General features: G+C 43.5%; 1 protein-coding gene across 2 annotated transcripts in view; it reads left to right on the top strand.

The window, feature by feature from the left end:
• Positions 1-12816, top strand: part of L3MBTL2 (L3MBTL histone methyl-lysine binding protein 2) — a 336131-nt gene that overhangs the window by 300860 nt on the left and 22455 nt on the right. For both annotated transcript variants that reach the window (XR_011022081.1, XM_068240208.1), the window contains exon 13: positions 7212-7294. Coding sequence is in view for 1 of the 2 variants with exons in the window: in XM_068240208.1 (XP_068096309.1) it covers positions 7212-7294 (83 nt within the window). In the remaining variant the exon portion in view is untranslated. The remainder of the gene's footprint in view (positions 1-7211; positions 7295-12816) is intronic.

Raw genomic sequence — 12816 nt, 5'->3', positions numbered from 1 at the left:
ACAAATCATATCATATTTTTTTTCGCTTCAGTGTCTCTTTAAATAGGCAGATCAAACCTGTTAGGTTATCAATACCATGAGCAGGTGGACCAACCTACTGAAACTATCCAAAAACCAGAGGGGGCCACCCGCTGGTAGGCAGCGGAAGTACATGGCAGTTCACACAAATGCTGCCACCCGCAAGCAAACTGCAGCAGTGTCCATGATAGGGGTCCACCTGCTGGTAGGCAACAGAAGTCCATGGCTGTTTACACAAATGCTACCAGCAGGTAAACTATAGCAGTGTCCATGACACTCCCCTTCATTGAGGCCTCGAAGCAATGACCCCATTTGGCTACAGCGAGTTGGACGCCCAGTTCACCTTGCCAGTTAGCTAAGATTGGAGACCTATTATGCTCCGGGCGGGCTGCTATGAGAGGCCATCAAGGTAGGAAATTATTCCATAAGTGAGAACTCTGAGCACCCCCCTTTCGAAATACAGTGGGATACGAAAGTTTGGGCAACCTTGTTAATTGTCATGATTTTCCTGTATAAATGGTTGGTTGTTATGATGATAAATGTCAGTTAAATATATCATATAGGAGACACACACAGTGATATTTGAGAAGTGAAATGTAGTTTATTGGATTTACAGAAAGTGCACAATAATTGTTTAAATAAAATTAGGCAGGTGCATAAATTTGGGCACTGTTGTCATTTTCTTGATTCCAAAACCTTGAGAACTAATTATTGGAACTCAAATTGGCTTGGTAAGCTCAGTGACCCCTGACCTACATACACAGGTGAGTCCAATTATGAGAAAGAGTATTTAAGGGGGTCAATTGTAAGTTTCCCTCCTCTTAATTTTCTCTGAAGAGTAGCAACATAGGGATCTCAAAACCACTCTCAAATGACCTAAAGACAAAGATTGTTCACCATCATGGTTTAGGGGAAGGAAACAGAAAGCTGTCTCGGATATTTCAGCTGTCTGTTTTCACAGTTAGGAACATATTGAGGAAATGGAAGACCACAGGCTCAGTTCAAGTTAAAGGAATTCTTAAGTCGAAAAAAAAAAAATGATTTTTACTCACCTGGGGCATCCCTCAGCCCCCTGAAGCTGTATGGTGGCCTCGCTCCGATCCTCCTGTCCCCGCCGGCGGCTACTTCCGGGTTCGACGACAGCCGCCGACAGGCTGGAAACGCGAGTGATTCTCCGCGTTCCCAGACGCTATATCACCCTCTATGCTGCTATAGCAAATAACATATACGCTATGGGGCTGTGTGGTCAGTGCAGGGACTGTGAATCTTGTCAAAGTTGAGGGACGCATGGATTCCACTCGGTATCAGCAGATTCTGGAGACCAATGTCCAGGAATCGCTGACAAAGCTGAAGCTGCGTCGGGGCTGGATGCTTCAACAAAGATCTTAAACACTGCTCAAAATCCACTAAGGCATTCATGCAGAGGAACAAGTACAACGTTCTGGAATGGCCATCTCTGTCCCCAGACCTGAATATAATTAAAAAAGCTGTCCATACTTGGAAGCCATCAAATCTTAACCACTTCACCACTGAGGGGTTTTACCCCCTGAGCACCAGAGCAATTTTCACCTTTCAGCGCTCCTTCCATTCATTCGTCTATAACTTTATCATTGCTTATCGCAATGAAATGAACTATATCTTGTTTTTTCCGCTACCAATTAGGCTTTCTTTAGGTGGGACATTATGCCAAGAATTATTTTATTCTAAATGTGTTTTAATGGGAAAATAGGAAAAATGTGGGAAAAAAATTATTTTTCAGTTTTCGGCCATTATAGTTTTTAAATAATGCATGCTACTGTAATTAAAACCCATGAAATTTATTTGCCCTTTTGTCCCGGTTATAAAACCGTTTAAATTATGTCCCTATCACAATGTTTGGCGCCAAAATTTATTTGGAAATAAAGGTGCATTCTTTTCAGTTTTGCGTCCATCCCTAATTACAAGCCCATAGTTTATAAAGTAAGTGTTATACCCTCTTGACATAAATATTTAAAAAGTTCAGTCCCTAAGGTAACTATTTATGTATTTTTTTTAATTGTAAATTTTTAAATTTTTTTTTTTATTAAAAAAAAAAAATGGGGAGTGTGGGAGGTAATGAGTTAATTTTTTGTGTATAACTAATTTATTTCTATGTAAAAAAATGCTTAGGATGTTGTTTTACTATTTGGCCACAAGATGGCAACAGTAACTTTTTGTTTATTGCGACGCTCGCAGGAAGTAGTAGGAGGCTGTGAGTGTTTTTTTTTTTTTTTCACAATGATCGCGCTGCCCATCGGAGAGCAGCGGATCATTGCGGGGCTTAGATCAACGAACGGGAATGGATTTTCCCATTCATTGATCTCCGGGCGAGCAGGCGGCGGCGTGTTTACTAGCGGCGGGCGGCGTGTTTACGAGCGGGAGCGCGGGCAGCGGCGGGAGCGCGGAAAGTACGGATTTCTCCGTCCCTGGGGGATAAAGGATGGGAAAAGGGACGGAGAAATTCGTACGGGCGGGGGTAAAGTGTTTAAAGGAATACTATCAAACTTCATCAATTTCTGGCAGTAGCATAAATCAAAATTCAATCAACAGTCTGATGGAACAGAGCATATCTTTTTGCTGTGCAGTGTCTTATTTTATTTATTTTACCTTATAGATTGCGTCCCCTGAGAAACTGACGGCGACGGGGAATGGGGCAGCTCATTATATGAGAGGGGATTCCTCTATGACAGTGTAGCAGTGCCTATCCTACTTTCCCCACATCATAGCGCATTATTCAGCGCATGACCCGCCTAAGTAGCCTGCTATGAGGAGCGAGAGACACGAAAACCTCTCATGCTCCTACTCTGCCCAGCCAATCTGCCCCAGGAGGCTTCTGTGTGTCGGGCTCGGGCTGCCGCCGCCGCATCGTCATTGCTGTTTGCTACGGAACGGCAAACACATTAGCTGGAGGAGGGCGTGTCATTGCTCCTGAAAGCATTGGAAGCAGGAGCGGAAGGGGAGGAAGGCTCATGACACGCCCTCCTCCAGCTAATGTGTTTGCCATTCCGTAGCAAACAGCAATGACGATGCGGCGGCGGCAGCCCGAGCCCGACACACACAAGCCTCCTGGGGCAGATTGGCTGGGCAGAGTAGGAGCGAGAGAGGTTGTCTTGTCTCTCGCTCCTCATAGCAGGCTACTTAGGCGGGTCATGCGCTGAATAATGCGCTATGATGTGGGGAAAGTAGGATAGGCACTGCTACACTCATAGAGGAATCCCCTCTCATATAATGAGCTGCCCCATTCCCCGTCGCCGTCAGTTTCTCAGGGGACGCAATCTATAAGGTAAAATAAATAAAATAAGACACTGCACAGCAAAAAGATATGCTGTGTTCCATCAGACTGTTGATTGAATTTTGATTTATGCTACTGCCAGAAATTGATGAAGTTTGATACTATTCCTTTAATGACCAGAGATGTTTTGTAATGATGAATGGTCCAAAATACCTTCAACCAGAATCCAGACTCATTGGAACTTACAGGAAGCGTTTAGAGGCTGTAATTTCTGCAAAAGGGGGATCTGCTAACTATTGATTTCATTTCTTTTTTGTGGTGCCCAAATGTATGCACGTGCCTAATTTTATTTAAACAATTATTGCACACTTTCTGTAAATCCAATAAACTTCATTTCACTTCTCAAATATTACTGTGTGTGTCTCCTATATGATATATTTGAAGTATATCAGACAGATATTTTCAGCGAGCTCCACAACTACACATTACAACCTAAGATTATCCGTGGGTATGCTGCAAAGTCCCAATGTTATACCAACATATAATAAAATGAAAAGAAAAAAACCTTGTGCTGCCTCACAGTCCACTACAATGCATATAAAGTCCCAGCCGTGCAATCTGCGAGGTACACTCTGCTTCAGTCTTTCCGTCCGGCAACCTCAGAAGGGAGGCATAAAACAGAAAAAAACTATCCTCATCGCATAGACTGTCAGATCAAATAATCTTCCACCAATTCTAGCCCGTGCAGCATCCTACTTGGTATCACCAACTTCTTGTGCTCCACCACCCTAAGGGGCTGCTCTCACCTTTTATAATGGCTGCCTAGACCCCACAGACCGCTCCACAGCATATGTAGAGGAAGTAAAGGGATCATGCAAACATATGCTGTGGAGCTGTCTGTGATTTGGGCAGCCTTGCTTTCAGGTGAACATGGTCCTGACAGGTGTTGGGGACACACTGTGTGTTTTTTGGGTGATCCCTAGAAGAAGCACGGTGATACTTCCTGGGTAGTGGTTTCCCCCATGCGTTAGAGTAAAAGCAGCCTACGCAATTATATTATATTTTATTTTGTCTTTTAATTGATTGGTCCTGCTATGAGTGTGAAGTGGAGAACACAAGGGAGTTGAAAATTGCCATATGGAATCTCATGCTATTTGAGCTGTCTGTGGGGTCTAGGCAGCCATTATAAAAGGTGAGAGCAGCCCCTTAGGGTGGTGGAGCACAAGAAGTTGGTGATACCAAGTAGGATGCTGCACGGGCTAGAATTGGTGGAAGATTATTTGATCTGATAGACTAAATGATATATTTAACTGACATTTTTTATCGTAACAACCAATGATTTATACAGGAAGATTATAACAATTAACAAGGTTGCCCAAACTTTTGCATCTCACTGTAAGTTGATGTTGAGTCAGGTGCGGGGGGGGGGGTACCTAGAGAGGACCAATAATGATAGATTTGATGGAGATAGAGGGTTTGGTGAGGTGTAAGGCAATGTTGGCTGATCAAGGAGGGAAGCGGAATTAGCTTGCTGTTCTGCAAGAAGTTGACATATTTAGTACGTTTATGGCCAGTCAGCCAGGTCAGATCTTCGTCAAGCTCGGAGTAAACTCAGGGTTGTACATGTTTGCATGTAGAATTTTTACAGCGATTGTGTTGAACTTAGTGCAGGCTTAAGTTCTACGGGGTCTCAATGGTCACTCACAAACAATTTGGAATCGAATAAAGGTACCTGAAAGAATCCCTGAGTTTGGGGGAAAACATTTGAATGAAGTCCATGGTGGGCTAGAATACCTCCTCCTGAGTGTCTAGATGTTGCTCTTTGTTCTTGGGGCTCTCCCATTCCTCGTCCCTGGTCCTCCCGAGTATTCGACCAGATCTCTTCGACTAATACTTTTATGTAAGTTTCCCCCAAGCGGCGCAATTTAGAACTGCAAAAGTAAGTGCTCATCCACAAGCGCTTTCTTTCACTACGCATGTGCAATTTGTAACTCGCACATGTGCAGTTCAGAATCGCACTTTGCCGCTCAGATGCAAGCTGGAGGGATAAAAGGATTGGGCACAGAGAATAGGAAGGACCCTGAGGAAAACAAGCAGCAACTGGAGACTCAGGAGGAAGTAATATAACCCACCATGGACTTCATTCATTATTTTATGCCCAATTCAGGTGTACTTTAAGTTACCTTTATTCTTTTCCACATTCTTTGTGGACTCCATAAAACTTTGAACAGCAAAAAATTGGCAGTTCTCCTAATCAGGCTGAAACTGAAATGAAACCAGCATAGTTGTGCAGCATCCCCCAGGGACTTAAATACATACCTTGAATACAAATAAGATGCAATTTATGCCTGAAACCCTAATATAGATAAACTGAATACAACTTTGGTCTGCACTGCCAGGCATCTTAGGGCTATTTCACACTAAAAGTCACCAAACGCAACCATGTGGTCAGGGCTGCATTTACCATAAGGCATTCTAGGCACATGCCTACAGACTCCTTATGTAGGAGAGACGACTCCCTCTCCCCCTACCCATTTGGAGGGCTACTTAATACTGAAGTGGGGGAAAATATGGCTCCCTATACTTGGGGTGGGGACACATCTACCTAGATTAATGGGGTTACCAAATAGGGGAGGAGGGATGCCTACCTAATATGGGGCTGTGGCCCGAGGTGAGGGGCGGGGTTTAGGGCACCAGAACGCCTGTGCCTACAGGCTCCTGAGTTGTAAATCCAGCTCTGCATGTGGTTGCTGCTCTGCGGTGTGTGGTTTGTTTTATGCTCCGTTTGGTTGGTGTTCTTACTACATGGCTCCTCCTACTTTCCCTTCTTCTGCCTCGCAGGGTGGTTCCTTCTGCCATCCCCACATTGCCTCTCATCTGCTATGGACCTCTAGCGTTAGGCCTCACCATCTTAAAGAGACTCTGAAGCGAGAATAAATCTCGCTTCAGAGCTTATATTCAGCAGGGGCATGTGTGCCCCTGCTAAAACGCCGCTATCCCGCGGCTGAACAGGGGTCCCTTACCCCCCAAATCCCCCCTTGCAAAATCTACGACCAACTTGTCGTTGAGGCGGGCTAACGGCTGCAGCCCTGCCTCTCAGCGCCGTCTATCAGCGGCGCATCGCCGCCTATCCTCCGCCCCTCTCAGTGAAGGAAGACTGAGAGGGGCGGGGGAGAGGCGGAGATACACGCTGATAGACGCGTGTGAAGCAGGGCTGCGTGCTTTAGCCCTGCCTGAAACAGAAAGAGATCCCCGTGAGTAGACGAAGGGGTTTGGGGGGTAAGGGACCCCCGTTCAGCCGCGGGATAGCGGCGTTTTAGCAGGGGCACACATGCCCCTGCTGAATATAAGAGCTGAAGCGAGTTTTATACTCTCTTCAGTCTCTCTTTAAGCAACAGCACTGATGATCAGTTGCGTAGCTAAGGAGCTGTGGGCCCCGATGCAAGTTTTACGTTGGGGCCCCCCAAGCACTCTATACTGTACATAACAATTGATACGGCGCACCAAAACCTGCCAATGGCAACTACAGTGTCAGAGGTGCAAGAAGGGAATGGAGAGCAGTTTGTTAATGATTACAACTATTCAAAGTATCTATAGGAGTGATTATTATGAGCACAGCACCAATAGAGAGATAATATTGCAGTTGAGGGAGGGCCCTTCGGGGCCCCTCTGGCCCAAGGGCCCTGATGCGGTCGCAACCTATGCAACCCCTATTGCTACACCCCTGCTGATGACCCAGCAAGTAGTAATCTCAGGAAGCCTCAGATATTAACTTGCACTTAGGTGCTCTTAGGGAAGTGTGCATAAAAAACTTTTGCATGCAGGCTATACTTTCAGATTACAAATGCAGAGAAACTGGACAGGTATGCTCCAAGCAACATGAAAAACCTATCCTACATTCATATATGTTTTTTCCTAAGCGCCATCACGTGTATCTTTTCAGGTTATACCAAAGATAATTTTTCCTGGGAAAGCTATTTGAAGAAAACTAATTCCAAAGCAGCACCTGCATTGTTATTCAGCACTGTAAGTTGCATTTTTATGACTATTTACAATAATATATATACAGATAGGCAGTAAGTCTGCTTATATACATTTTTGTACTTTCATAAACTAAGTTTCACAGCTTGATTTCTATAAAGTTTTAAAGTCCTGTTTTGCAGGCTCTTGCTGGAGCAGATCTGCCATTAGGTGGCAAAGGCGTCAATTCACCAGAGGTTACCAACCTATTTATCTCTTGGGAGGTAATTTACCTCCTGTGATATCTCCAAATAGCAATTCTCCAGAAGTATAGGGGAAAATATCGACAGAGAGAAATGCAAGAGATAAATGTGAGATAAGTATGAGATAAATAAGTGATAGTTAGTAGTTAGTTTTTCTCCAAATCACAATTCACCAGGGAAGAAAGGGGGTGTGGCCATTCGTTATTTTTTCATCTCTTTATCCCCTGAATGAACCTGGAGATATCGTGGTTTTCACACAGCAGCTGCTGCTGTGGAAGATGGAGCCTTTTGAGCTTACTCTGTTAGGCCTGGTGCACACCAAAAACCGCTAGCAGATCCGCAAAATGCTAGCAGATTTTGAAACGCTTATTTTTCTGTAGCGTTTCAGCTAGCATTTTGCGGTTTTGTGAAGCGTTTTTTGGTGTAGTAGATTTCATGTATTGTTACAGTAAAGCTGTTACTGAACAGCTACTGTAACAAAAACCGCCTGGCAAACCGCTCTGAAGAGCGGTTTGCGTTTTTCCTATACTTAACATTGAGGCAGAAACGCCTCCGCAATCCAAAATCTGCAGCAGCCCGGGAGTATGCGTTTCTGCAAAACGCCTCCCGCTCTGGTGTGCACCAGCCCATTGAAATACATTACCCAAGCGTATCCGCAGCCACAAGCTGATCGCAAAACGCAGCCGAACCGCTCTGGTGTGCACTAGGCCTTAGAGCTTGCTTCTATTATGAGGAGACGAAGGCGCAGGAGGAGGTTCTGTTTAATCGCCCCTCGTATTTTTCGTGAGAGAACAGTTCTAGAGGTGGTGAAGAAGTTCAGACTCACTCGTGATATGATTTATGATATGGTCCGGCAGTAAAAGGCGGGAATACTCTGGTCAGGTAGTGGTAAAACTACGCCTCCTACCCACAATGCTTCACTTTCAAGCTTACAGAGAGGAAAAGTATCCCATGTAAATCATTAATGGCGTCAATTCACCAGAGAGGATTTACTAAGAGAAAAAAGGTAGGTAGTTTATCTCATGAGGTATTTTAACACCCTGGAGTCAATTCACCAGTGTGAGTGGACAGAGAGAAAAGTGTTCGATAGCAGGGGATAATGGAGAGATATGCATGAGGAAAGTGTGAGAAAGCAGAGAGTTAGGTAATCGGTATTAATGATTTACATGGGATACTTTTCCTCTCTGTAAGCTTGAAAGTGAAGCATTGTGGGTAGGAGGCGTAGTTTTACCACTACCTGACCAGAGTATTCCCACCTTTTACTGCCGGATCATATCATAAATCATATCACGAGTGAGTTCTTTACTTCTTCACCACCTCTGTCTCAGTAAAATTATCAAGAACTGTTCTCTCACGAAAAATACGAGGGGCGATTAAACAGAACCTCCTCCTGCGCCTTCGTCTCCTCATAATAGAAGCAAGCGCTAAGGCCTAGTGCACACCAGAGCGGTTCGGCTGCGTTTTGCGATCCGCTTGCGGCTGCGGATACGCTTGGGTAATGTATTTCAATGGGCTGGTGCACACCAGAGCGGGAGGCGTTTTGCAGAAACGCATACTCCCGGGCTGCTGCAGATTTTGGATTGCGGAGGCGTTTCTGCCTCAATGTTAAGTATAGGAAAAAACGCAAACCGCTCTAAAAAACGGCACTTCAGAGTGGTTTGCCAGGCGGATTTTGTTACAGTAGCTGTTCAGTAACAGCTTTACTGTAACAATACATGAAATCTACTACACCAAAAACGCTTCACAAAACCGCAAAATGCTAGCTGAAACGCTACAGAAAAATAAGAAAAAGCGTTTCAAAATCTGCTAGCATTTTGCGGATCTGCTAGCGGTTTTTGGTGTGCACCAGGCCTAACAGAGTAAGCTCAAAAGGCTCCATCTTCCACAGCAGCAGCTGCTGTGTGAAAACCACGATATCTCCAGGTTCATTCAGGGGATAAAGAGATGAAAAAATAACGAATGGCCACACCCCCTTTCTTCCCTGGTGAATTGTGATTTGGAGAAAAACTAACTACTAACTATCACTTATTTATCTCATACTTATCTCACATTTATCTCTTGCATTTCTCTCTGTCGATATTTTCCCCTATACTTCTGGAGAATTGCTATTTGGAGATATCACAGGATGTAAATTACCTCCCAAGAGATAAATAGGTTGATAACCTCTGGTGAATTGACCCCTATTAATACTGATTACCTAACTCTCTGCTTTCTCACACTTTCCTCATGCATATCTCTCCATTATCCCCTGCTATCGAACACTTTTCTCTCTGTCCTCTCACACTGGTGAATTGACTCCAGAGTGTTAAAATACCTCATGAGATAAACTACCTACCTTTTTTCTCTTAGTAAATCCTCTCTGGTGAATTGAGGCCAAAAAGTCTTCATTTCAGTGAGAAAGTAGAGGAGCTGATGCTCCAGGCAAGCTTCTCTCCAGCCACTTACCACTGCTGCTTCTTATAGCCATGGTAAGGTAGTCTCCAGTCCTCTCACTGGCCACTCTTATTTGGCTAAAGGGATAGCTAATGAATACTGCTACATTCTTTACTTGTAAAAAATACATTTACTTATGGTACAGCTGTATTCAGTGGTCATTCTTTCATAAAACTGGATTTCAGCAAACACACTCCTTTCATGGTGCACAACAGATGTTTTTTAACCATTTACCGGCAACCTAGCGTATTAAAACGTCATGCTTTTGCCTGTTAATGGCAACACGACGTTTTAATACGTTGCGCGTTCCCGCCGCCGCTCCGCACGTGTGCGCGCCACTACCGCCGCCGTTTCCGTCGGGTTCCCGTGCTGGGCGATTGGGGAAAAGGACCGAGAGGTCCTCTACCCAATCACACTGCCTGGAGTAAATGGACGCGACAGCGAACAGCGGCAGCGTCCATTCATAAAACAGGAAACTGTTAAAGTTTAATAAAGAGTAAAATAGTGTTCACTAGCGCCATCTTGTGGCCAAAAAGTATATTACACATACAAAGCACATACATATGCAAGTACATACACACTATTAATAACATTAATAAAATTACACTTACAACCCTCTGCCCCCCCCCCCCCCCCCCTAAAAAAAACACTTGTGTAAAAAAAAAAATCAGCTTAAAATAAATAAATAAATAGTTGCCTTAGGGACTCAGCTTTTTTAATCTATATTTTATGGGGGAAAATGATTTTAATTTATTATATAGGGGCAAAAAAAACAACCCAGAAAAATAACACCTAGATTTCAAAATAATATATTGTCGCCATACATTGTGATAGGGACATAATTTAAATGGTTTAATAAACAGGACAGCTGGGCAAATAAAATGTGTTTGTTTTATCCACAGGAGAATGTTTAATTTTAAAACTATAATGGCTGAAAACTGAGAAATAATGATTTTTTTTAATTTTTTTGTTTTTTTTCCCATTAAAACGCATTTAGAATAAAAAAATTCTTAGCAAAATGTACTACCCACAGAAAGCCTAATTAGTGGCGAAAAAAACGAGGTATAGATCATTTTCTTGTGATAAGTAGTAATAAAGTTATTAGGGAATAAAAGGGAGGAGCACTGACAAGTGAAAATTGCTCTGGTCCGTTAGAGTAAAAACCCTTGGGGGTGAACTGGTTAATACAGTATAAAAATCCTTGAAATATTTATATACTAGCTAGTGGCACACGCTATGCTGCATGGGGCTGGAGTGCTCGTGCCATCTCTCAAGACATTGTTCGCCACCTCAGATTGCTCGATTGGATCAATTAGATTGGACAAATCAGATTGGGCCAATCGAGTTGCATGATTGGGCTAATCAGACTTGAACAGTTGAATTGCGCAATTGCACAGCAACAGAGGAATGTGTGCATCAAACACCAAGTTAAAACCTGATCTATATGGCTTTGCAAATTTGGCCTAATTGGCTTGATCACGAGGCAATGCTCATGCAAATTTGCATTTGCTTTTGCATGCCATAATAGCCCGGTCTACAACTAATTACCGCAAAACGGGAGATAGACACGAATGGAGGCAGAGCTGCAGCTCAAAGTTCTGCCTCCAACAGGAAGGAGCTCCGCAATTTGCCATGGGCATTTCGGGGTGATTAAAGCCTTGTTTTGCCGCGGGATATCGGCATTTCAGCTAACCCATTAATGCTTAACAGGACTGGCTAAAAAAGGGTCATTTTCGAAGGGTTCAGTCTCTCCTCAAAATGCAGATAAGAAAATGTTCTATACATAATGGAAACCGGTTGAAAATGTATTTCGAGTAGAATTTAAATTAGAATAATGCTCAGTACAAACTGCATACATTTTCGCACATTGTGCCCAGTTGGCTTTGCAAATGCGGGTCCCACAACACCACTTTTCCCACAACAAAGAGCCCCCCATTCCTTCTCCTGTTCCCCTCTCTTTTGTTCTTCCCATGCTTCCCTCCCTGTTTCTTTCTTGGACACACTCTCACACTATAATTTTACCAGTTCGGTTTAAGTGGCTAGGATCACCCGTTAGACAGTATTGTGCAATACACACTTACCTGTGGATTTTCTAATGAATGCAGTTTGATGTACTGTAACTGCTAGGAGTGTGGGCGAGGAGCTAGCCTAGTCACTGATATACAGTAGCAATAAAAAGTATGTAAACTCTTTTGAATTATATGGATATCTGCACAAATTGGTCATAAAATGTGATCTGATCTTCATCTTAGTCACAACAATAGACAATCACAGTCTGCTTAAACTAATAACACATAAATAATTAAATGTTTCCATGTTTTTATTTAACACACCATGTAAACATTCACAGTGCAAGTGGAAAAAGTATGTGAACCCTTATGCTGGGAATACACAGCTCAATTCTGAGCCATTTAGATGACTCGATAGATAATTTCCAACATGTCCGATCTCCTGCCCGATCGTTTCCGCACTCAATTCCGCATTGAGGACAATGGAATAAGATAAGAAAAACAAGCGGAGGATAGGACAATCGCCTGTGGAATCGAGCGGGGAATCAATCAGGCGGGAGAATCGAAAGGCAAAATCGAGCCGTGTATGCCCAGCATTACACTAATGACATCTCCAAGAGCTAATTGGAGTATGCTGCCAGCCAGCTGGAGTCCAATCAATGAGATTAGATTGGAGATGTTGGTTACAGCTGCCCTGCCCTATAAAAACACACACCAGTTTTGGGTTTGCTCTTCCCAAGAAGCAATGCCCAAGAGCATTGAATGATGCCTCGCACAAAAGAGCTCTTGGAAGACCTACGATTAAGAATTGTTGACTTTCATAAAACTGGAAAGGGTTATAAAAGTATATCCAAAAGCCTTGCTGTTTATCAGTCCACAGTAA

This window comes from Hyperolius riggenbachi, chromosome 6 (genome assembly GCF_040937935.1).
Source record: "Hyperolius riggenbachi isolate aHypRig1 chromosome 6, aHypRig1.pri, whole genome shotgun sequence".
NCBI lineage: Eukaryota > Metazoa > Chordata > Amphibia > Anura > Hyperoliidae > Hyperolius > Hyperolius riggenbachi.
The sequence above is the reverse complement of the archived record's forward strand: the minus strand, read 5'-3'. Positions and strand labels throughout refer to the sequence as shown.